Here is a 25784-nt window from a genome sequence, read left to right as displayed (position 1 = left end):
TTAAAAGTCTATAAAAGTCTTACATTTGCCTCCCTTAAACCTGCAGATACCCTGCTCTACGACCATGTTAACACCAAACCTACCAATAGAAAGAGTAAACTCACTTTCTAACATCAGGAAGAATCAGCATGTTTCTATCTTTTTCCGTTCTTTCACAATCCGCTCTGGAAGCGTGAGATGCAGAAGCTTTTCCAGTTTGCACCTTGCTTTAGTCATAGCGGCATCCCAAAACAATCTCCCAATTCATGGATTGTCTGCTTCCCGATCACGTGAGGTGTGGCACACCGGTGAAGATCATCTTTAGAGCCGTGATGTTTTCTCTCATGGTGCGCAAGCTTGAATGAATAATGACTAAATACTAATATACATTGTAACGTAGATCTGTGAGGCTTTTCTGAACAGAGCGTTTGTTGTCTATTTTCTGTCAAAAGCTAATGCAGAAAATAGGGTAGAAGAGGATTTTCATGTTCAGCCTGCATTAGAGTCACTGTTCATTTTCAACAATTATAATTAATCAGTAAACCTGGCTTTTAAAGTGGTCCATATTATCCACTGCGTTTCAACCCAGAGTTTTAAAAACATCTTATGCTGGGAAAAAAAACAGTTGAGTTGTTTTGGCCTGATGTTGAAAATAATTTAACATCTTATATGATTATTTAGCTGTTAAATAATGTGTTGAGTGATTCTCACTGTCTATGACGCTGAGGATTAGCTATTTCTGTGTGGGCTAATGTTGATTAGCTGCAGCAGCCATCGTTAACAGAGTTTATCTGTTTGAAATGAAAATACAACCTTAAAGACTTTCTAAAGTTATGAGCACCAAGTGGTTTTTGAGATATTTTTCACACAGAGAGGCAAAAACTTGACTTTTTTTTCTGCAGGCAAGAAAAGATTTAAACAGTTAGCTTTACAGTGCTTCTTTTATAGCGTGTGAACCCAAGCAGGAAGGGGAGCTAGAAGGAGAATTAAACAAATCTCTCCTATAAAAGTTGTTCTTCTTTGAAGCCACTAATATTAGCTTGTGTCTGATTGTATATCTGCAGTCGGACGCCTGTGTTTTGGCTGCTTTATAAGTATCTGAAGTTGTTTGTGGCTGGAAATGTTATATAATCTTCATAACAAAGACTTTGTGTGTGGAGTCATAAGAAAATAATTGTGGTAATAAATTATTATTATGAGCAGCAAGATTTCGAGCATGGGAAATATGTTGAGAGATTAATATTTAATTTTTGCCCACTGGTGCTGAAATCCTTCTGCCTCTCCTCGCTTCATTTCTGAACTAAAGTGTTTTTGCAGCTGTGGTGGAAGTCAGTTTGTGTGTGTGACGGTTCCCAGTAAAGGTTATGTTCATGTCTGTGCTAACCGTAATCCCACTCAGGAAATGAGCTTTGGTTTCTATGGTGGGAACACTTCATCAGTCTGTGCAGAAGAAGCATTAAGTCAAATGCAAAAGTTTCTGTTTTTTGAACATGGTCATTAATTTTGACTTAATTGATCACAAGACAGGAAGACGCATTTAATTTGGAAAAATATTCCAAATTTAAGGTGCTTACCACGTAACTGTAACAAATCCAGCTCAAGACTTTTGTTGCATGTCATCCTCTTTTCTTAATTTACTGTATCAGCTCCTGGCTGTAAGCCGTAAAAAACCCAAATGACTAGAAACTTAGTCACAAATTCATTACTTGGTTCTTTTTTCATCACAGTAAAAAGTTGTTTTTGCTGACGTTTAGACTAACGCTGTAGTCTTCCTCAGAGCGTCGGCGCTGTTGGTGGCGTCACTTCCTTCTCTGTTTGTCAGCGGGCAGCAGAGGACGACGTCGTCCTCTGCTGCCCATGCTCTCCTCGCCGATGACATGTGTGTGTGGTAACCTACACCGCAGTTCCTCATTTACAGAGACAGAAAATCATTATTATTCAAATTACCACAGACGACAGCCCATAAAAATAGTGCAAACATGCAACAGAACAGAGCATTTGGTAAAACACACCATCTAATTGTTTATTAAATCTCTTGAGTTGAATTAGTTTAGCTAATATTAAACTAAAATCCTCCAAAGGTCAGTTTGACTCTTGCTCCCATCGGCGGTAAGCCAGTTATTTATTTTTCTACGGGGATACGAAACCAAAAGTTGTTCAGGCCGCCACTCTTCAGCACTTCCCCGCCTCATTTCCATCCCCAGTTAAACTTTGTGCAGTCAGCTTGTAAATGCCATTAGTTCAGGAGTCCTGCCCTCTCACCCATAAGAGATTTGTGACGCTAACGTCTCACTTTTAGTTAAACTCCTAAATGTTGAGTATTCGATGACTTTTTGATGTTATTTCCCTCCCAAGTCTCCCGCTGATGTTCTACACTCCGTCGTCAGTCTCAGCTCAGTTTCTGTCTTTCTGGTCCTGGGACCGCCGTCCTCTGAATTTCTTATGACCTGCAGTCTTATCTGATTAAAGATCTGCGTCTCTGATGCACGCTGAAGCAGGACAGATGTCTCAATAGCTTCCCTGTATGTCATGGGACTGTGCTCCTCACTACCTTCATCCCTCCTCGCATCGCTTTAATTACTTTATCCCATTTCCCTCATCCCTTTCTCCTTCACTCCGTCTCCCCGAGCTGCTCCTCGTTCCTTTTAATTAATCCTCACAGATTCAGACACCCTCCTCCTGCTGCGACGACTGTGTACACATGCCGATGCACACTGCATTCCCTTCAGACACAACAACCTGAAGAAATCTGGCTTCTTTTTAAAAGTTGTGGACGTTGATGGTAACCGACGTCTAACTGTTGGCTGTTTTGTTCTGATGTTCGACGCAGGGATCCAACGGAAACATGCAGCTCATGGAAACGGAGTTCTCCAAAACTCTAGGAGAGATGGTGGCTCTGCATCTGCATCACCAGAAGAGCATCCCGGCCTTCCTGTCTGCCGTGACCCTTGACCTCTTCAGCCGACAAACCACCATCTGATGTTTAACAGGATGTCTTTTTTTTGTTTTGTTTTTTTTACAAATAATCCAAGAGTTTTTCAGCAGCTCTGACATATAAATGGTTTGAGTGGTATTTCATTGATTGATGACATCTTGTTGGATAGTTTAATGGTAAATTCTGAGAACCCTGCTTGTTATTTCATCAGTGACTCTTTCATTAAGTGACATGAAGCTGGTCTGAAAGGACACAGAAACAAGTGTTTTCCCTTCAAACCTTTTTAAATGTTTGCCCAGGTTTAGAAATCTATTTTTTTTCTGATTTCTTATTTTTCCTGTATTAAAGAACTCTTAGAAGTACACTAGAGTTTTTTTAATTCATATTCTACGTTTTATGTGGGTCCTGGTATAATTTAGCAGTTTGTGTTTCTTGCCACATATTTTAGAAAATCCGTTGACAAAAATCAACCCAATTCTTTTATTTTTAAAAATTGTTTATTTTAATTTTTTTTTTTACCAAATTTGAAATGTATGCTGCAGTTTGAAGATTAGGGGCAGGAAAACAGTCAATATTTGATATTTTCTAAGCCTGACAAATTCGATGCTCATGGTTTTTAGTCCGAGCAGGCTAAATGAGTCAAATGCTCAGATCCAGAATATTTGTTTGGTTGTTTAATGCCCTGCTACTCTCAGATTGCTTGGCTTTGTTTCTATTATCGCAAAATGGTAAATAAATAAATAAATACATATGCAAGTCACCAAAGCCATTTAAAAAGTGTGAAGTCATGGAAAACCTTGTTTACTGTAGTAGAGAAGAAAGGAATCACTTATCAGTCCGTCACTCAGCCGTGGTGCTCTAGGCGTCTTCAGTGTGTTACACCACATCAGTTAAAGGGTGATGCTGTTTCATGATGCTTTGTGTTATTTCCTCTGTAAGAGACTCTTATTCAACTATTCTGGATAGAGTCGAACCCGATGATGTGAACCCACTGTACTCTTGTAACAGACCTTTGGGTTTTTCCTCCAGGGGTCTTTTGGGTGGAAAAATCCTTGAGAATAGTTTCAGTTTTAATATTGACTGTGCTTTAGTTTTTAATAAAGTTCTTGAAACTCTTAAACAAAAATTATGCTTACTTTTAAGAGGCAACCAATTAAATTGACACTTTTTGAGCCTGTATGTGCTGATCATAAACGCCAAAAAGCAGTTAAATCTTTAGGCTGCAATGAATTGAATTGGTGGGAAATAAAAAAGGAGTAAAGAGGGAAGGAATGAAGGAGTAGGAGAGAAAAAGGGACATAAGCCAAGGAGGAGGCCACTTATCATAGCAGCGATATAGGGACTCCAGCTGGTGAAGCCATATGTTTCACTAGAAAACATTTTTTCTGCACACTACATGAAACATACTGTCCTTGTTTTTCCTGGTCTGTTTTTCTTCCCTGTGCTGCACACACACACTCATTTTTAAGACTATTTTCTGTACAACCTGGAGCTCAACTGGTGGTCATATCGTAGAAGATATCACGTATGCTGTGCAGTATTCATCATTTATCTTCAGTGATGCGTTGTGACACACAGTCCCGTTAATCTAAGAAAATCAACCATCTTTTTGTATTTGAAATCAATAAAACAGCTAATTTTCACTTGGCAAAAATGCTAACCTTCATTGGCTAAAGTTTTAAAACTCCATCCAGATGGTTGGAGGGGATCCGTCCATTTGAGCAAACTGTCTGTTTTCACCCCCGTGTTTGTGTTTTCAGCCCTGGCTGTTGTGATGTTGCGGCTAATTAAACTCCATGACCATTAAAGTGAGAGAGAATGACACCTGGACGGGGAGCTGCTGCTTGAATGCCAAGCTCATTCCTGTGGATAAAAACGGTTTCGGATCCTGTTCAGTTTGGTTCTGTCACTACTGAGCAAAGCATGGAATGGTTGGAAAATCGTCAGCTTTGTTTTAGCGATGGAATGTTTTTTCAAGTGTGATGAAAATGTTTCCAAGCTCAGCTTCCTAAAGAAAAGTTCTCTTTCAGATAAACGTATGAAATGAAAATGCTGAGAGCAGTCAGTGTTGAAAAGTAATAAAGGGCATTAATGGGATTAACTTGGGATTTCTAATAATTTATCTACTTCAGTGATGAGATTTACGTTTAAATTAATTGTTTTCTCTCCTCCATGCAGTCCAAATAGTCTGGAAATATATTCGTATACCCCCACCAATATTTATGTTCATGTTTCTTGGCAAGTTGCATCTATACCAACTGTTTCATGTAGCCATCAATGCTTTTCACTCATATTGATGACTGGATGGATTACATGAACTGATTTGTTTTTATGGTACACTGAAAGCTTAGTCCACAAATGTCCAGTTGGTCAGCAGTCAAGGTTATGGGAAGGCTGTCTTCCTCAGAATCATCTAGCAGAGGATTTCTGGTGAAACTGAAGGGTTTGTTGTTCTATCATCTTTATGCCTTGCACCAGTAGCATATTACCACCACCATGCTTCACTGTAAATGATTCTTTGGTTGGACAGGGGGTTATGGTGGCAGAGGGCAAGACACTTCACCCTCCTTGCCTGCTCCTGGTGATCGGTGGGGCCAGTGTGTTCCAGGGCTGCTGTGGCTACAATGTAGCTCATCATCACCATGTGTGGACGTGTGTGCGTCGGTGAATGATTGTTGTGTTGTAAAGCACCTTTGGGTGTTGTAGGACTCTAGAAGATGCTTTACAAATACAGTCAATTTACCATTTTCAGATGAAACTGAAGAATTAGTTGTTATATTTTGACTTTGTGCCACCACAGCATGATAATACCAACAGTCAAGCACGACGGTGGTAAGTGATCTTAGACGTAACAGCCTCACCTTGACTCCTCCAAACACAGTACTTTCACAGTCAATTTGACCAATAGTTCAGTTTTGGTGTGACTGGATAATAACGCGTTTCTCCTAAAGGCATGTTGCTTATCCACGTGGGCAGCGATAGATGTCTCCTCGGTAGCTGGGTTTGTTAGTTTTCACATGCACATTCTCAGGCCTAGTCCACACGTAGCCGGCTTTTTTTTTTTTTAACGAATATCCGCCCCTCCAAAAACTTGCATCCACACCACCTCGTTTAAAAAAAACTCTGTCCACACGTACCCGGATAAATACGTTGTTAAGGACATGCCAGACCTGTAGGCGGCAGTACTTCCCCCGTTCTTAACCTCATCCTTCGTCTGTGGTCTTCCGCAAGGAAGCAAAAAGCGCTTGGACAAAGCGAGCGCATAGACTGTAAATACTGGACAAACGGATTCCATTGGCTTCAATAACACGTTTGTTGTCTATAATGGGAGGTGGCCACCACCGCCATTTTGACCATGTCACAGGTTCCGTCCAGCCCAGACAATTCCATAAAAGGGAAGAGAGGAGGCGCTGAGGGTGTGGCTGTAAGGCTGGGCTCGAGTGACGACACCCAGGCGAACTAGCTACGAGCTAACCTGAAGCTAACCCTGGCTAACCCAAAGCTAAAGCGGAGGTGGGAGCCGAGCTAACGGATGTAGCCACCTAGCTTCAACCCAACCGGAGCTAACTGGAACACCCATCGACCTGAACCTCACACGGAGTTTAGGTGGAGGTTTTCTGCGCCTGTTCGTGAGAAGTACCTGTATTAAAAAAGTTTTAAATCGGTAAGTTTATAATTTATTTCCGTAATGAATACATTTTGCTTTGAGCAAGTTTTCAGTACAGTTTTTTTCGGCGCTATCACTCCTGAGTCGCACCAGCCATTAAATGTATCATGAAGAAGAGAAAATATATTTAAGTCGTATTTTGGGGGGATATTTTATTATCTTTCTTACAAAATCTGAGACCAAGCGTTTCACATTGCAACACAAGCACCGGTAACCATAACAGAATGAACAGCCAGCAGAGGAGAGGATGGCGGTGTTTGAAACCCTCCCGGCCGGCGTGTAGAGCTCATTCCTGGGCTGGAGCCGGCCCTCAGCACCCCGCCACAGGCTCTAACAGATGCTGGCGGTGTTTCATATATTTCCAAAACGTAATACTTGTTTGTATCTTGTACAGCCAACTAGTCTTTATTCTGGACTCAGTACAATTTACCAAAAGTAAAGAGACATTATACAGATGAAGTAAGCACAAGATAACTTACTGGAAGACAGAGTTATCATCAGAACCAGAACAAGAGAGCCTGATAACAGTCATGTGAAAATAACAGTTAAAAAGTATGTATGTATAATAGAAATAAAAATATATTAGAATTAGTGTAACTCACTGTGATCCAAACAAATCAGCCATAGCTGATTAGTAAATATGACATGAGGTCTGGGAGTTTTTAAGTTTCATTCTTTTATTACATTTTTTTCTTAGATCTATTAAAAGGTCACCATGGCAGCCTGTGTCAACGTCAGCTACACAAAGCAGCAAGTGTAAGTACCAAGTACTTGTCTTGACCACTTCATGAATGGTTTTGTACTTTAAACAGCTAGGCCAAACCTGTTATTTTTTCCTCCATAGCCATTTGGATCATTGGAGACAGCTGAGTGAGGCGTGGTGCCCAGAGAGCTGCAGAGACAACCTTGGCCTCCCTGACGTCTGTGTCTCTTGGTGTGGTTGGGGCGGACCATCGACATACATACATGTGCCGACACTTTGCGCCCTGTTTTATAAACTGTAGTGTTAAAAATAAATGTTTTTGCTCAATTACTGGAATTTCTTTGGTTAAGACAAAAGTGAGGAATAATCATTTACAAGTTATTTGTACAACAGGCCCATTTTAAATCCCAACAGTTTCTTAGCAGACAATAGAAATGTGTTCTTTACTAACTTTACTTGGTTTGAAAATCTTACTAAAATAAACTTGAGTGCCGTATTGCAAAACCCAATCATACTTGTTATGTAAACATTAGCTTTGTAGATATTTTTTACAGATATATATTTGTGTGCAACAAAAACCAAACTTAAATAATTTGTCATTCTTTATTGAAAAACAAAAAAATACAGGTATACAGAAGTGTGGGAAAATGATAATGTGAAAGTATTGCACTATAAATGAAGTGAGATGAGATGAAGGTGAGATGAAGGTGGACGCCAGCGGGCTGGACGCCGGACGAAGAAACCTGGAGACGGATCGCTCAGACAGGAAGGGAAGAGCTTCCTCTTACCTTGATGGAATTAAAGTTAGCCGTCGTCTGAACGCCCAACCGTACGGTCTGAGGTCAAAGGTCACAGGAAACACACACCAGTCAGCAGTCATACAGATGCATAAAGATAACTAGCCATGGCAACCAGCTGACATGTCCCCACTTTCACCAGCACCTGGTGCCTGCCGGGTCACCTGAATTCCTGTGTGATGTCAGCACGGTCGGCCGTGACTGCTGCCATCAGAGGTGACCTCTGATCAGCTGAATGAACTCACCTTCCAGGGTGACGCCGTGTTAGAGTCGGCTTCATCCTGTAAACAAACAAACAAACAAACAAATGAGTGGTAACAAAAACACCACGTCTGGTTCTGGTGGAGGCGGAGGACAACACGCACCTTTCCAGGAGCAGAACCCAGATGTTTTTGTTGCTACAAACAGAGACGAGCAGAGTTAAACCAGGAAGTGAGAGGGACCAGCTGCTGCAGACAGGTGACGCTCACCTGAGCCTGAACCATAGGAGCCTCCTCAGCCATCAGACCTTCTGACTCCAGTTCAGATGCCACCTTGTTGATGTCCCTCAGGCGGGACTCGTTGGCCTTCAGGTCCTGCAGGACAAAAGCACCTGCTGATTACCTTGTTGCGTTCGGGTTAACAGGTCTGGTGTTAGAACGTGGTGGATAAGAATGTTCTGACGGGCCGAGGGTTCTGAACTCACCCTGCAGGACTGGGCCTGCTCCTTCAGGGCCTGGATGCTGCTGCCGTAAGCCGACAGGTCCGACATCAGGGCCTCGTGCTTCTTCAGGAGAGCCTGTGGAGCAGAACATCAGAACCTTCAGCTCGTCTGACACAAGTGGAGCTTTCTCGCAGCGATGGTCCAATCGGATCCGCCACCGTAAAACAAACCCTGCTCAGTTCACCGCAGACGTAGCTCTGCGGGTGTTTAGTGGAAAAGCGTGAGCCTTCTGCCGGCTGCCACGTGTCATGGCTGCTCTGCAGCGGGAACACACATCACAGCTTGTAAACCGTTTGAAATAAGAGCGACGGGAACACGTTTGTCATCACTTCCTGTGCGAGGCCAGCACTTCTACCCCTAACCCATGAGACGCTCAAACGAGCAACGACGTCTGGTTGACAACCGAAGGAAATGACAAATACAGAAACACTAATTATGAAGGACTGGAAAGAGAGCAAAGAAAAGCGATTGGAGTTTCTCAGGAAGGGACTTCCATACCTCGGCCAAGTCCTCGTCTTTCCCTTAGTCTGGACTTCCAACGATGGGCTCCTTCTCCCTCATCCAGGACTCGGCCTCATTAGCATCCGCAAAGTACTGCTGGGCCTGCAGAGAGTCCTCCAGGTCCTGCCTCCTCTGGGACGCCTTGGCCTTCAGCGTGTCCCAACGTCCATGAAGCTCTGACAGCTTAGTCTTCACCTCCTCACCAGCGAAGTGACCTGGACCCAAAAAAAGTGAGCCAGAACCTGCAGACACCTCAGAAACATGTCAGGACCAGACCTGCTCTACCTTCTTCCACCATGGTCTCTCCTTTCTGGGTGACAGCCTTGATGCGAGGTTCATGACCTGTGATCTCAGCCTGCAGAGCCTCGTGCTTCTTCAGCAGGTTCTGGACACCAATCAGGTCCTTCCCTGAGGACACATGTTAGAGTTCAGCATTATGCAGTAGACAGACCAGTTTAACCCAGGGGTTTCTTTCTTCTACAATCTGCTCTTTAACTGTATTCTTTCCTGCTATTTCAGCTGTTAACTTTATTTTTTCTCTAAGTGTTTTTCTCCCCAGAAGAAGCTACAACAACGTTCTGCTGAGCTGTGGTGGCCTCATGGAGGGGGCCATCGACTAGCACACTGCTGCTAACCACTTAAACATTCTCCCTCTCCTGATAATAACATTTTAGTTTCTTTGATGTTGGATGTGGTGCTACTAGTTTACCCGTTTAATTATACAGGTGCTGGCCAGTAAATTAGAATATCATCAAAAGGTTGAAAATATTTCAGTAATTCCATTCAAAACGTGAAACTTGTACATTATATTCATGCAATGCACACAGACCAATGTATTTCCGATGTTTATTACGTTTAATTTTGATATTTATAGGTGACAACCAATGAAAACATCAAATCTGGTATCTCATAAAATTAGAATATTCTAAAGGCCAATGAAAAAATGTTTGTTTCTCTAATGTTGGCCAACTGAAAAGAATGAACATGAAAAGAATGTGCATGTATAGCACTCAATACTTAGTCGGGGCTCCTTTTGCCTCAATAACTGCAGTAATGCGGCGTGGCATGGACTCGATCAGTCTGTGGCACTGCTCAGGTGTTATGAGAGCCCAGGTTGCTCTGATAGTCGTCTTCAGCTCCTCTGCATTGTTGGGTCTAGCGTATTGCATCCTCCGCTTCACAATACCCCATAGATTTTCTATGGGGTTAAGGTCAGGCGAGTTTGCTGGCCAATCAAGGACAGGGATACCATGGTCCTTGAACCAGGTGCTGGTGGTTTTGGCACTGTGTGCAGGTGCCAAGTCCTGTTGAAAGGTGAAGTCTGCATCCCCATAAAGTTGGTCAGCAGCAGGAAGCATGAAGTGCTCTAAAACTTCCTGGTAGACGGCTGCATTGACCCTGGACCTCAGGAAACAGAGTGGGCCAACACCGGCAGATGACATGGCACCCCACACCATCACTGACGGTGGAAACTTTACACTGGACCTCATGCAACGTGGATTCTGTGCTTCTCCGCTCTTCCTCCAGACTCTGGGTCCTTGATTTCCAAAGGAAATGCAGAACTTGCTTTCATCAGAAAACATAACTTTGGACCACTCAGCATCAGTCCAGTCCTTTTTGTCCTTGGCCCAGGCGAGACGCTTCTTGCGCTGTTTCATGTTCAAGAGTGGCTTGACACACGGAATGCGACACCTGAATCCCATGTCTTTCATGAGTCTCCTCGTGGTGGTTCTTGAAGCGCTGACTCCAGCTGCAGTCCACTCTTTGTGGATCTCCCCCACATTTTTGAATGGGTTTGTCGTCACAATTCTCTGCAGGGTGCGGTTATCCCTAGAGCTTGTACACTTTTTTCTACCACATTTTTTCCGTCCCTTCGCCTGTCTGTTAATGTGCTTGGACACAGAGCTCTGCGAACAGCCAGCTTCTTTAGCAATCACCTTTTGTGTCTTGCCCTCCTTGTGCAAGGTGTCAATGCTTGTCTTTTGGACAGCTGTTAAGTCAGAAGTCTTCCCCATGATTGTGGTGCCTTCAAAACAAGACTGAGGGACCTTTTAAAGGCCTTTGCAGGTGTTTTGAGTAAATCAGCTGATTAGAGTGGCAGCAGGTGTCTTCTATATTCAGCCTTTTCAGAATATTCTAATTTTTTGAGATACCAAATTTGGAGTTTTCATTAGTTGTCACTTATGAATATCAAATTTAAATGTAATGAACATTGGAAATACATTGGTCTGTGTGCATTGCATGAATATAATGTACAAGTTTCACATTTTGAATGGAATTACTGAAATATTTTCAACCTTTTGATGATATTCTAATTTACTGGCCAGCACCTGTAGATTCACTAGGATAAATACAATAAAGTTTATCTCTTGCCAAATAGAATATTTACTGTGGCGAGCCCGTGAAGAGGTGTAGGAGAATGCGACAAATTTGTCTGTTAAAAAGTCTGTTATGTACAAAAAACACAATATCATCACACTATTTTGGACCGATACATGACGGTCAGGTCCGGCTTGGGGAGAAAATATGACACGTCTTTCAGGATGGACTTCATCTTTGGTAGCTGGCAAAGCCGGGAAAAGCAGGATCTAACCACCTGGCTAATGTGGGAGTCCATCCGCATCTCTGGGTCCAAAACCACCCCCAGGTTAGTGATGGTTGGCTTCACTAAGCTGCAAGAACAGGGTTGCAGGACAGGACTAACTGCAGTGGGAGAGGGAGGAACAAATATTCCAGTTATAAATATTAAATATTTGAACAAATAAATATTTGTTAAAAGGAAGAAACTGATGATGACTTTAAGATTAGAGGAATGTTCTAGAACGGGTCTGGAACCAACGATGGCCCTTTGGATCAAATTTGGATTAAAAAAATAGCTCATGATTTTATTTATGGATGGAATAAAAATACAGGTTGTAAGCATCTTCTCAGTATCTTCATGTTGCACGACTTTCCACAGCAGAAGGACACAAAAACTGCCAGAATTATGATTAGAAAGATTTACGTTTTAATCTCAGAATCCCAACTTTTCCCAGAATCTTCACATTATTCTATGAATTCAGAGAAAATTTACATTTTTCAGAGGTCTCGCTCCCCTGTTGTGGATATTTCTCAAAATTCAACCATTTTTTCTTTTCAAAAGCTTTAGTAAGAGTTTGGACTCTAAACAAGTTTTACTTTGTAGACTGCTTGTCTACACCTTCATCAGATCTGCTCATAAGAAAACATTTGGGTTATATTTAATGTCTAGAGAAGATGCTCTTCCTGGGCATTAAGTTATCAAAAACAGATAAAAGTATTTTTTACCATAATTTTAACTGCTATCAGCTGATAAAAATAATAAAAAACAGCCTGATCATTAAAGGGGTGTAAGTGAAACCGCGCGGATCACACAAACCATCATGCTGTCTATATGACTTTGAAAATATATAGTTTAATTACAGTTTGATTTATTTGACATCTGTATAATGTTTATTATTTTGTTTTTTCCCCCTAAATGCCTAACGTTTTAGTTTTACATGAATATTAGTCATTCATCACAATACATAAAGTTACACATTTTAAATTTTAATAGGGGAAGACTGCAGGAGGGAGTGGTAAAATACAGAAATCCCCAGCAAAAACAAGAAACTTTACGAGTCTGATGAAACCCGCTGGAGTTCCTTCAGCAGGCCTGGTGGCAGCTACAACGACCCAGTGGCTGTGCTTGGTCAATGTTATCGAGCTCAGTCCGGCTCGGCCGTGAACGAGCCGAGGCGACATCCTGCTCTGCTTAAGAAGAAGTGTTATTTTCCGCTTCAGAAGAAGCGTCCATGTTTTACGCTTTCTCAGAGACATGTCACGTTGCTAAGTTGTTAGCGCCGCGCGCTAACACGTCAATAGTGCAGCATAGCCTGCTGGAGGTTTTAAGGGTTCAGATGAAAACACCCTACCACTCAGGCTGCTTACACATCGATATTAAGTTGTCGCTGTTGCGCTCACGCCGTAATACAGTATTAGATGCGGTTAAAGTCAGACATGAAAAACTCCACGAGTGGTCAGACCGCGCAGCAAGTAGGCGCCGGATCGGTCAGGCTGCCCGGCCTGACCGCTGGGGATTACCGGATGGAAGATTGGACACAGGAGTCTCCCTCTTAGCGCTCCGTCATATTTCAACCCATTTTTATCTTAAATGCACTGGGTTTTACCCTATTACCCATCTAAATATGCCCTATTAATTATTTTACCGTATTTTACATTTAAATTTCATGGTTAAACAGTACATGCTACATGTTAAACTGATAGTTAGCTAGCTACTTCGGTAAACTCAGCTAGTTTAAAGGTGGCAGTGACATAAATACGAATATAGATTTTAACTTACCGAAAAAAATGAAGTGGAGACTCCTTGGACGCTCTATTAGTGCAATTAATACCACTGCAAGTCATTTTGTCCAACAATTGCACCAATAATATCCAAAGAAGAATACACAAACACAGAGACTCAAAATGCCGGAGCAGTTTCCAAGCCAGACCGAGGCTGTACTGAGGCCTTTCCACGGAGCTAGCTCTGTGGTCACGTGGGTCTGAGGCGGCGGTCACGTGTGTCGGATGCTCATTAATTATACAGAATTTTAGGCTTTCAATACACTTAAACAGAAGAGTGAGAAAAAAATTCACCCCCCTCAGAGTTGTCATGAGTATAAACTAGATAATTTAGACAAAAAACATGTTTTGGCACCAGGCTGTAAACATGTTTATTTCTGCTGTGAAATCGGCATTTTTAACATGGGAGTCAATGAGGATTTGCTCGCTTCTGGCACCAGCCCCCAGCGGATGAGGGTGGAACTGCAATTTTTCTTACTTCCGGGATGGGACCATTTTTAGAGCGGCATTGTGGGGGCTTGAGCGAGCGCAGCTCTGAGGGCTTCCATGCTGTCGGCTAGTGTAAACACAGGTCGCACACTTGTCAGCATTTTTTTGTTGCGGAAAGTGACGTTGCGGACCTTGAAACTCCGGTTTTGTCTGTCCACACGCAGACACCCAAAACGGAGAAAACGCAGATCTTCACTTTGGCCGGAGTTTTTAAAAAGATCCGTTTTCGTGTGGATGACAGGCCAAAACGTAGAAAAATATCTACGTTTTGGCAGATCCCCGGCTACGTGTGGACAGGGCCTCAGTCAACTCCACTGTGGACAAGAGTGGCACTGGTGTTCCTGCCGGCTGGGCAAAAAAAAATTTGTTAGAGAAATGTCTGACTCTAACCGATAAATAAATTCTTTAATAAAAACAATGAATAGATTTGTGTAGACTGGTGATGTTCATGTCTCTTTAAGAAGCTGTGCCACCAAGTCACATGAGAGCGTGAGTCAACTTAATAGTTGTGACACTTTATTTTTGTGCACACACGTGGTTATGCTCCATTTATCGTTATGAAGGTGAAATCCTCAATATATTGTGATATTGATTTTAGGTCACATTGCCCAGCCCTAGGCTTCATATTGCTTGTTACTGTTTCCAAACACACTTATGAGGGTGTCATTTTTTTCCTGTTGGCAAAAGAGAAAACACCAGCTGTAAACACCACCAAGGATAAAAGTGAACATGTTCATATTCAGTATTTCAGCCAGTGTGTGAAGGTGAGAAAATCAAAAAATAATAGTGAATGTGGCATAACGTCTCTTTTTTTATGCTGCATAATGATTCCTCCCTATAAGAGCATGGCTCAAATATATTTTATTACACCCAAAATAATATAATATTCATTAATATCCTAAAATATCTTAAAAAGTTTTTACTTGATGTTATGGACAGATGCTGGGCTTGTGTGCATCTGATCAAACATTTCCCCCTAAAAGATATAAACGGGAATCCGTGGAGATAGATCCAATCTGTGGAGGAAGTTTGAGTAGGTCATGAAACGGCACTTATCTAATAAATAGTGTGTTTTTAGTTCTCAGCAGAGGACAACAGCTGAGCTACTTGAGATATTGTTGGATGATGGAAGAAACACTTGGGAGTCGTGAACCCTTCCATCAAACCATCAGTGAAGGAATCGGAGTCACAGCCCTGGTTTATTTGTTTTTCTCCTGTCAGACACGTTCGGAGTGTGTCTGTGTGAGCACAGTGGCTGTTGCAAAAGAGACGCCGTGTTTAAATAATTAAAAAGTTTCCCTGTATAGTCAGTCTAATTAATAGCTTAAAAGTTTTTGTTTTGTCTCACCAAAGAAAATTAATTTACATTCAGTAAAGTCAATCAGCTGCTCTCTGCACAAAAGTTTAATTTAAACAGAAAAGCATCGATCTTTTTATAATTAAAATGTTATTTTCTTTCTTGTCCTAAAAAAGTCTGCATCCAGCATCTTGACCATTCTTGTCTTTCACTTCTAGAAAATAAGCCGTCTCCCATCTCTTTCTTCTCTATCTTTATTTCATCAGGCCATCATCAGAGGCAAAAACAATCTGTGCGCCTTCGGTTTCTCATTAACAATAAATGAGGGGAAATGCCTGAGCTCATCCCCACAGCAAACACCAGATTCCTCACAAACGCGCCCGTCTTCTTGAAGCCAGTCACATCTTCTAATTGTTTACTTATTTAGAAATGCAAAAGGATGGTTTCAGTTTTTCATTTTCACGTTTCACATCTTTATTTTTATTTATTTTTTTACATTTACAGATAAGTGAGACCTGCTGAGAGTGCACACGAACGTCCCAGCTGGAGACCTGAGTAGCATATAGGACGGTAGGGGAGACGGGACCTGCCACTTTTCTCCTTCATCTTTCATCCTCTTCTTCCTCTCTGTTAACTCCTTTACTTTATTCTCCACCTGCCAGTTTTGCCTCACACAGGAAACACTATCATTTTCTCTGAAGTGAGTCTTTCTCTCTACGTCTTCCACCGATCTGCTTTTGGCTCCTCTAAAGGTCCAACAGAGAGGCAGTAAAAGCTGGTGTCACACAACAGCTCAGATCTGACTTTCCTTCCCGGGATTCCACTGCAGAGGTGGAACGGCATGATGCTGGATTTTCTGAGGATTCTGTGTGAGAACAAGACCCAGTAGAGAAGAAGCAGCAGAACAGTTTTTACCCCTGAATTCACTCTTCACTGGTTTTTATTTTTCCCTTAGCCTGTTCTTGTTGTTTGTGTCGGCGCATAGATAGGCCTACATTTATCTGAAGAGGAGAAAATCGTTAAAGATGTGTGAGACACCAAAGATTTATTTTCAGTACTGTTTCCAATAAGACATTGTGCAGAAAACATGATGGCAGACTCCATCTTGTTTGATTGCTTAACCTGCCCCTATATTTTTGTTCGTCATCGTAACCATTTGATTACATAAATGACGCCAATCATTGGAGACAAAATAGAAAAATAGATCAAAATGCCCCTTGTTGAGTTCTTTCTGTTTCTTTTCAATTCCCATTGGTTTTCTTTTTTTGTTTAATGCACATCGTAGCAAAGCTGGCCTAAATTTGCTGACAGTTTAACAGCAGAAGCACCACCAGCGAGGCTCTAAAGATGGCAGCTTTACGCTGAAACTGTCAACAAATGAAGGTAAAAACGATATGCAGTGAATTAAACAAGAAAAAATCCATGGAAGGTTAAAATGCAATAATTTAAATATTATATTCACATTAAGGGACAACAAACCAAGTGTTATAAACCAAACCAGCGGCAAACATAAATTCCATTTGTAGGAATACTTTAGAAAGATAGAAGTATTAAGTAACGTTTATTTTTGTTGTAAGTAAGTAAAATTTTATACAGCACTTATCACAGAAATAGAATCACAAAGTGCTTCACATAGATCAAAATAAAACAAAGTCATAAAATCATAATGATCTCAAAGCAGAATCTGATTAACATCAGAAAAAATAAAGTCATAACATTATTACAGTTCATAAACAGATGAAAGATAAAAAATTTGAGTTAAAAATAAGAAAATAAAGATTTAGGTAAAAGCAGCTTTAAATAAAAGGGTTTTTAGCTGTTTTTTTTAAAGTGTCCAGACTTTCATTGCTGCGTAACGATAAAGGAAGATCATTCCAGAGTTGGGGTTCAACAGTCTGGAAGGAGCGATCGCCTCAACTTTTGTATCTCGTCTTTGGAACTTTGAGAAGGTTCTGGTGGGTGGACCTGAGGGCTCGGGTTGAAGCATAAGGCCTTAACAGTTAAGTAATATAGGGAGGAGCTTGACCATGTAGAGCATTGAAAGCTATAATCAGGATTCTAAAATGAACTCTAAAGTTAACGGGTAACCAGTGCAGAGACTGTAGAATAGGAGTGATGTGAGCTCTTCTGTTTGCTCCAGTTAGGAGCCTCGCTGCAGATTTCTGGACCAACTGAACGCGGTGAAGGGCGTTTTTGTTCAAACATGTGAAAAGTGTGTAACAGTAATCTAGACGGGAGGAGATAAAGACATGGATAACCACTTCAAGTTCACGTTTTGACACCAACCTTCGCAGTTTGGAGATATTTCTTAAATGATAAAAACAGTTTTGGACCAATGTTTTTCAGTGACCTTCTAGAGACATTGATTTGTCAAAAATTACACCCAAATTCCTTAAGTTTGTCTTGACGGCAGAGGATAAATGACCAAGTTTTAGACTAATGAGGGGAACCATGCTCTCAGGGGCAATGATCAGACATTCAGTCTTTTCAGAGAAGAAGAAGAAAATATCATTTCTATAGCGCCTCTCAAGATAAAAATCACGAGGCACTTCACAAAAACAAAAAAGAAAAGGTTAAAATATTAAAAAAGCGTTTAGAAAATGTTTAAAAATATATTTAAAATGAGCAAAAATAGGCAATTGGGATTTAAAAGAAAAAAATGTTAAGAAAGAGAGAGAGTGAATAGGAAAGAGGGAAATCAGTGGATCCTGAGGAAGTTGGAATAGGTGGGGAGAGCAGAATAAAGAGAGAGTGGTGAAGAAGGTCATACAAAAGCCAGCTTGAACAAGTGAGTCTTCAGCTGCTTTTTGAAGGAGACCACTGAGTCCACTGATCTCAGGCTCAGGGGGAGAGAGTTCCAGAGTCTGGGGGCCACAGCAGCAAATAATCTGTCACCTTTGGTCTTTAGCCTGGTGCTGCACAACCAGTAGGCTTTGGTCACTGGACCTCAGGGACCTGCTGGGGGTGTAGGGACTAAGATCACCAATGTAAGATGGTGCTTGTCCATGTAAGGCCCTATAGACCAGAACCAGGATCTTCAAATGAACCCTGAAGTCGACTGGCAGCCAGTGAAGCTGGAGGAGAAGCGGGGTGATGTGGGTGTATACAGAGTTTATCTGAAGGAAGTAATCTTCTAGCTAGCTGGTGATAGCTGACAGACACTCTAGTAATTCAGACAGTTATCAAAACTGTTGTGTAGTTCCAGAAAAGTAATCAGTTGATCTGCCACAACCTTTTCCAATATTTTAGAGATAAAGGGTAATTTAGAAATGGGTCTGTAATTTTTAGGCTGAGATGAGTCCAAACTTGGTTTTTTAAGGATAGGTTCACTAACTGCATATTTGAAAACAGATGGCACTGAGCCAGATTGTAGGGATAAATTAATAAAATCTACAATGCATGGGCCAATTGGGTCAAACATCCTGATCAACAAGGTAGTAGGAATTAAATCAGCAGGGCATGAGGTTGGTTTCATGTGTTTCTGAATGAGGCAAATGTCCTGGAAATCTAGGAGTAAAGACAGACCATGACTGAGAGGGAGGGGGTTACGGCCGCCGCCGTTTTGGAGCCCAGTGGTGTGCTGCGCGCCGTTTCCTGTGCAGCAAAGCAGCACCGTGGACAGCGGCTCCGTGGGAAGGTTCATTTAGGACCATGGACAGCACCGGAGCGGCAGTCACGGTCAGCTGGGACTTTTCATCTCATCAGCTGGCTCTTTAAAAGCGGCCAGCTGGAGCTCATCAGGGGAGAGAAATGTTTGTGGTTGCAGAGGCAACGTGTGTTCTCTCCCCGTTGGTGGTTACCAGAGATTTTGTGGTTAATACCAGGTTGTGGTTGGCTTCTTGTGAAGAAGTAACTTTAGAACATTTTGTATTTGGGATATTCTCAGTTAAGCGGTAGTTTTTGGTTTTGGTGTGTCTGCTAGACCACCTTGTGGATAAATTACCAGGTGGGGGTTTTCCCCTTTTTGTAGTCTCAGTTTCCTGAGCTATATTTTGTGTTAAGGCAACTTTAGTTTATTTAGTGTTTGTTTGTCTTTTAGACAAACCTTGTTTAATTACTTGGTGGTTTTTTTTTTTTGCCCCCTTCTTTTGGGTTTTCTTTCTTTTTTTTGTAATAAAATCTTTGAAAATACAAGGACACTTTGAGTTTGGTTTTTGCTTGGCAAAGCCTTTTTCTCCCCAACGAGGGTCACTTTTTGTTAGACTGGTCCATCTTATGTTTATTCCCCTCTCCTTCCTAGCTGAGCCCACAGAGGGGTGTAACAGAGGGGGTTGGATGGGGGAGGGGGGTAGGAAGTAGATGGTGATTATGCAAACGTTGCATATTCCTCATTTTATTAGAAACAAACAAAAACATTCTAAAAATTCATATTTATGATTATAAGTAATGGCAGAGCTGAGCGAGATGGTCAACAGATGAACTGGTTCATCTACGATCCAGCACTCAGCTGTGGTCATCATCTCCTAAAACGAGCTTCCTTCATTGGATGGTTCGGCTCAGCCCTTCTTTCCGCTGCATGTAAAGTTGTCGCATAACGTAACAGTGGCACTGACTTGCTCTGACGTCATGCCTACTTAGGCAACGATAACCTCGTGAGATCAAGGCGACTGCAGAATTTGGAGCAAGTAGCTTCAGCTGCTCTCCACCGGCTACAAAACCTAGGGCGTGAAGGGGAACGCCTGGCTCTCACCTGATCTAACATCCGATTGCTTCCCATTTTGATCCAAACACCTTTTGGTAGAATGCAAAATGTTAGTCGGTCACAGGTATTCTGTAAACCATGTTATGTTGATGATGACATCTATACAGGCTATAAAGAGAAATGTATTTTGTGTTCTTTTGTCACATTTCCTATGAGCACACTAAAATCTACAGCTGATAACCTTTACTTATTATTACAGTCATGTCTTCATATGAACATGTCAACAAGATATGACATCCACAAGCATGTGAGAATGGATTTCAGTTGCTAACAGGCACCAGAATGTTACACTATGATGAACGCTAATGCGATATCTTCAGCCTAAACATGTAGGGAAATCTGTCTGACTTAAATGTCGGCTTTTAGCCACTCCCCCTGCCGCGTCTGCCTGCTCTCGTCTGTTTTCCAGGCGAGGCGCTGCTCATCTTGAACAAGGCCATACCAGTAAGCAAGGAGAATGACAGCTGCCTGTGTCAAAAAAAGGTGTTGTTTATTTTCTGTTCTGTTTACATCGGCAACAGGGGTTTTAACAGGAAATTACGTATGTTTACCTGCATGTGACTTTTATTTTGAAAGTTTCCAGATGTTTTACATTGCTTCTGTTTGACTTCATGTCTGGCGTGATCTGAACCACAGAGTTTGACGTGTTTTGATGGCATAGCACCTTAAAAATAGACTTGAAATGTAATGATAGTGTCACTTCTGGGGTGCGTCCAAAACATTCTGCCACTGGTGGAAATGAACTCATGCTTTCAGTGAGGTGCGTTTCACAGCGCTTTCACTTCCAGTGGAAAGAAGGGGTTACAGATGAGGTGAGGCAGCAGCAGCTGTTGCTGCTCCCCATCAGCTGAACTGTGCTGAGGTGGTTTGAGGATCTGATGCGGTGCCTCCTCATCGCCTTCCATTTGAAGTCCAGAATGTCTGTCTTGGAACCGTGTTGGGATTCCCCAGAAGGCATTGGTGAGAATCGAAGAGAAGGATATCTGGGTTTTCCTCCAGGACCTTTTACCTGACCGAGCACAGAGGGAAGGTGGGATGAACATGCATGGTTAGGGGCACATTAAACGAGTCCTTGGTGCATTTTACTTTTGCAGTCATGCAGACTGTGTTTCACTTACTTTTCAATAAATAAATGAACACCAGCATCTTGCATTCATAAGTTGAAGGCCGACGTCTCTTCATATGTTTGTTGATGTGCAAAACCTTTTCTAAGTTCTTCTGATTAAAATGACATAAACTGATGATATTTAAAATGATGCATGAAAATGAAGGATGGCTGAGATCTAACGACAAACCTCAACAGTGACGGCCTGTGAGAATCCCACAAGAAACGCTGATGAAAACTATTGTGAGAATTATTTTATGTTAACTGAGCTCGAGCCTGCACTGTGAAGCGTTGAAAGGCCAGTCTTTGTGTCAAAACAGGAAACAGAAGACTGTGCTCGCTTTGCCGTGACTGCAACCAAACTTTGAAGAAAGCTAGCAGAGAGGAGTGATTGATCACCGAACTCAGCCACCTTTAAAGTTGTTCTTAAATGAATGCCAAGCTTTCTCAGCATCACATACTTCAGAGGCTTCTGGAAGGGGAGTCATCTACACACTCAGTGATAATGTGTGTGTGTGTGTGTTTCAGTGCACTTGACTGAGCGTGAGGGGAAAATGTTTAAGCTACAGATGGCTGTAAACAGGCAAACCTACAGAAAGACATATTTCGAAACATAAATCTGCACAATTTGTTTAGATTTTATTTTAGTTTCAGGATGAAAACAAATGTAAATCATGAGATTTCTTTTTGTAGAAAGTGTGTTCGACCAAGCCATTTCAGTGACACACTCCTTTCCTTTCATTTCACATTTGGAGCAGTTGCTCTGCTGAACGTCTGGCGAGAGTAATTCTCAGCAGCTGCCGCTTCTAATCCTCACTCCCGTACAGTCGATAGTATATTTCAGTTTAGGGGGACAGTGGAAATGTGCAGGCATGCAGGTCTGCCGGCTGATTCCAATTTGGCTGCCGGAGCAGGAGAGTGACAGTTCAGCTAATTACAACACTTTTAACCTGCGCTGCCTCGATAGCTCATCTTAGCCCCCTTCGTTCTGGAGCATGTGGCGGCGTGTGCTGCTGTGGCTTCTTTTCTTCGTGCATGTTGAGCTCGTGCGCTAATTCAGAAATATGAGACGACTCGGACGAGGCCAAATGCACTAGCTTATCCTGCTAACACTCAGGCATTTAAAACCAGAGTCTTCTCCTTCCTCGATGAACGTTTTGTCCCTATTGTTTGCTTTTGTAACAGCATTTTCTCCACTTTCAGGGTCAGCAATCCCTTCAGCTCACAGTTTTGTTTTGTGAATTTAACTGGAAATGTTGCTTCTGAGTCTGGAGGACTGGCCTCATGGGAGATTTAAAAAGGTGCAGGTTGAGTAACAGCTGACCTAATAACTCCTCAGTCATGTTGTTTAGCCTCGTAGCAAGCCCTAACCTTTCCACAGACTGTACAACATGAATGCTGTTCAGCCAGCTGATGGCTCATTGCATTAAAATAAGAAAAAAAAAGTAGTTTTTTTATTGGAATGATTTATCTTAATGCAGCAGTGACAATGTTTCTTATTATTACTCTTATCACCGCACTCCCATCCAGTCTCCTCCCTCTGTAGGCTGGCTCACATTCATTTGCGATTTCCGAAGAGAGGCCACCGGTCTAATTCCCATTTTTTTTTAAATAGAAAGAAGGTTATTTCACAGAGCCGACCCCCTTGAGGGCCTTGGGAGAAATCAAAAGTCTGAAAATGAGCAGAGAAGTGTCTTTCTGTCCTCTTTTATCTTCCTAGCCTCGTTCCCTTTATTCTGTTTCCTTCGTGCTCCCACTCTGTGTCCTCATATATCCGCCACCCTCCATCCCTGCTGAAGGACTCACTGTAAATGCCATGTGGAAAATGAAGGCAGGGTTATTGTTTGTGCCCGGGGAGGGCCTCTCTTTGTCACTGGGGGAGCCGCAGTGTGTTATGATGTACACACATGCATGCACACACACATAGAAAGCAGCGTGTGTGACAAGCCTGACAACTTCTTAAGTTTAAAGCTGGAACTGCGAGGTAAACCGGAGGCTCCTGCTCTGCCGCGTCGGCCCTCTTTGATAAGACCATGTCGAAAAAGGGCAGCGCTCGAGAACCGGAGTTCAGTGTAGGTTCTCTTCCACGGCGTAATGCCCGCAGTTGTTTGGTTGCCCCTTTTTTAACAACCCCACAGGACCAGAATCTTTCATTCTGCCATCTTGGAGTTCTCATTAACAAGCTGCTCCTCATCAACATCTTGTGCATCTCTGTAAATACCACGCACAAGTTGGAAAGTTCAGCGTAAGAATCAAATAAAAACCATAAACGTGTAATGTTTTAAGGTCTGCACATGAGGAAGTTTTTCACTCACGGCTGTTTAAATCTGCTAAAAGTGCTCACAAGCAGAGAACCTCTGTCTGAGACGGCGTGAGCATGAGATCTGAGATGATGCCTCAAAGGGAGGAAAATGAGGACGGGTAGGCAGATGATGTAACCATGGAGACATACCCAACTCACCTGCCTTGGGTTAAAATCAGACAGGCCAGATGAGAGATGGAAGGAAGGTGAAAAGACCCTGTCAGGATGCGTTCTCGTAGAAATCAGCAGCACCAGCACTTTGTTCTAATAAAGGCCAGTGATGTGATGGAGTCACAGCTTTCAGTCATTCTGGGATACACACAAAGATGATACTGTTGAACAGAAGAGAAACCACCCCAAACACGGATTTCACCTGCAGCCACAAGACGTTTCTTCTGTCTCATTGTGGTGCAAGTCTGTTTTTGCCTCAGCTGCACTGTGAGATGAAAGCAAACGTTCAGCATTCTCATTGCAATGTTGCAAAGAAAAACAAACACTTAATAGATTTTGCTAAAGCAATGTGAAGCAGACACATTATGGTTTATGTCTTTGTTTTTGCAGCTTGAGATGGTCAGAGGACAACAAAAACATGATCTTTCACCAGTGTTCACACTCTTGTCACCAACATTTTTACTGTGTGTGTGTGTGTGTGTGTGTGTGTGTGTGTGTGTGTGTGTGTGTGTGTGTGTGTGTGTGTGTGTGTGTGACATAAAGAAGAGGCTTTAAAGCACAACTTTCTGTGGAGTGTCTTTGAAGTTGCTTTGGCTCAGGTTTTGCATCTAATAATGGGAGAGGAAAACCTTGCAGCAGGGAGGTTTGCACTTTTTTATGAAAATATTTATTTATTTAATAATGCAATCTGTGTTTTTTATTTATGAAAGAAGTTTAAAATTAAGACCCGTCACCTCTGTGTGCGCCTGTCAGACGCTGTAGTCGCATAGAGTGGAATGAAGGGCGGCACGAGTTTGATGAGATTTATCTCCACATCCAAATGTATGTGTGTGTTTGTATGTGTGTGTGGTGGGGGTGCAGAGGGGCACATGCCCTCCCTGCATTTAGAGCAACCTGACAATCAAGGAAGGGACACCGTGCTAGGATGTATACAAACGTGAAATAAAGGCGTGATCTGGGAAACCACACAGTCAAAGCTCTTCACGAGGAAGCCTATTAGACACAGAGGAAACTCCACAGGAGCCTTTTGTGTCTGGAACAAGAATGATGCTCTAGTAGTTTCCATAAAAACATTTTTTTTAAATATGTTTTTCTTTTCACTCTTCAAAAATCGTTCAGTTTCTCGTGAACTAAATGGGACAATGCAGGACTTGCCGTGCAACTGAGAGAGAAATGAGGGCGTACTTACTTTAAACATGAAGTTATATAAGCTGATTAGAAGCAGTAGCATATGTAGCAAGTATGAAGTCTGCTAGAAGGACCCACAACAAAGAGACATTAGAAAACGCCACAGTGTAGCTTTGGAATGCACCAAACTGTTAACAGGAGGGACAAGCTACAACCACCATGGCCGCTACCGCCACTGATGTGAGACGTCGTGAGACAGATGTTGCAAATACGAGTAGATACAACCCAGTTCTGGTGCAACACCTGCAATTCGTCTGATGATGTGGGCGTTTAAGGGCGATATTCAGGAGACCACAAAGCTTGCGCAGCAGTTGTGTGCAATTTGTCTTTATAGCTGAACCCACCCTTACTGTTGTTGATTTAGCATCCAGGAAAGAGCAAAGCACGTCTCAGCTAGTAGAAGCTAACTGTTAGCATTAGCAACTCCTCAACATGGCAGAGCCCCTTCAGGCTTGTTGTATTAGTGGAGATTAAACATCCATGCTGCAGAGTGAATGGAGGCAGTGGTTGAGTCACGTTGCTGTTAGCCAATCAGAGGTGAGACGTTCAAATCTCATGAATAATAATGAGATAACTTCTACTTCCTGTGAGAGTATGGGAGCCTTTTTACTCTAAGAATGACTCACGAGGTATTCATTCACCACAGCAGATTTATTGAGATAACAAGTGTAGGCCATAGGCGTCTTTAGACCATTTTTGTGGTTGCTCACCTTTGGAGGAATGCACCCCCCCCCACCCCCACCCCCACCCCCTCTGACAGAGATCAGAGTTTCCAGCACTCCTAAACCCGCTGTCCTGAAATTGCTTCTGGTGTAGACCCTCTTTAAATAAAAACAACTTACAGATGACCCAGTCCTCCTGCAGTAGTCCTCTTCAGAGCTGT

At 42.2% G+C, this 25784-nt stretch overlaps 2 protein-coding genes across 5 annotated transcripts in view; one reads left to right on the top strand and one right to left on the bottom strand.

The window, feature by feature from the left end:
- Window positions 1-3224, top strand: part of mad1l1 (mitotic arrest deficient 1 like 1) — a 120401-nt gene extending 117177 nt beyond the window's left edge. For both annotated transcript variants that reach the window (XM_054743623.2, XM_015966451.3), the window contains one exon: window positions 2810-3224. In XM_054743623.2, the coding sequence (XP_054599598.1) occupies window positions 2810-2931 (122 nt within the window). In that variant the 3' untranslated portion in view covers window positions 2932-3224. The remainder of the gene's footprint in view (window positions 1-2809) is intronic.
- Window positions 3225-7812: 4588 nt separating this feature from the next.
- Window positions 7813-9461, bottom strand: LOC129164233 (spectrin alpha chain, non-erythrocytic 1-like). Of its 3 annotated transcripts, XM_054743625.2 has the most exons (6): window positions 9283-9461; window positions 8767-8859; window positions 8552-8656; window positions 8447-8479; window positions 8327-8362; window positions 7813-8120 (listed from the first exon to the last, which is right to left on the bottom strand). In XM_054743625.2, exons 2-6 carry the CDS (start codon window positions 8830-8832, stop codon window positions 8043-8045), a joined length of 318 nt encoding a protein of 105 aa, XP_054599600.1. In that variant the 5' UTR covers window positions 8833-8859; window positions 9283-9461; the 3' UTR covers window positions 7813-8042. The 3 variants fall into 3 exon arrangements, with proteins under 3 accessions (XP_054599600.1, XP_054599601.1, XP_070406165.1); XM_054743626.2 differs by lacking the exon at window positions 8447-8479; XM_070550064.1 differs by lacking the exon at window positions 9283-9461 and having other exon boundaries at window positions 8767-9063.
- Between the last annotated feature and the right edge of the window lie 16323 nt (window positions 9462-25784).

The sequence above is a fragment of the Nothobranchius furzeri genome, chromosome 4 (genome assembly GCF_043380555.1).
Source record: "Nothobranchius furzeri strain GRZ-AD chromosome 4, NfurGRZ-RIMD1, whole genome shotgun sequence".
Taxonomy (NCBI): Eukaryota; Metazoa; Chordata; class Actinopteri; order Cyprinodontiformes; family Nothobranchiidae; genus Nothobranchius; species Nothobranchius furzeri.
The sequence above is the reverse complement of the archived record's forward strand: the minus strand, read 5'-3'. Positions and strand labels throughout refer to the sequence as shown.

Excerpts from the sequence above, each read along its gene's own strand:
- LOC129164233 (XM_054743625.2), bottom strand. The coding sequence starts at position 8,832 with ATGTCGGACCTGTCGGCTTACGGCAGCAGCATCCAGGCCCTGAAGGAG. Across the intron at positions 8,657-8,766 it reads AGCAGGCCCAGTCCTGCAGG|GACCTGAAGGCCAACGAGTC; the intron begins GTGAGTTCAGAA and ends TTTGTCCTGCAG. Across the intron at positions 8,121-8,326 it reads ACACGGCGTCACCCTGGAAG|ACCGTACGGTTGGGCGTTCA; the intron begins GTGAGTTCATTC and ends CTTTGACCTCAG.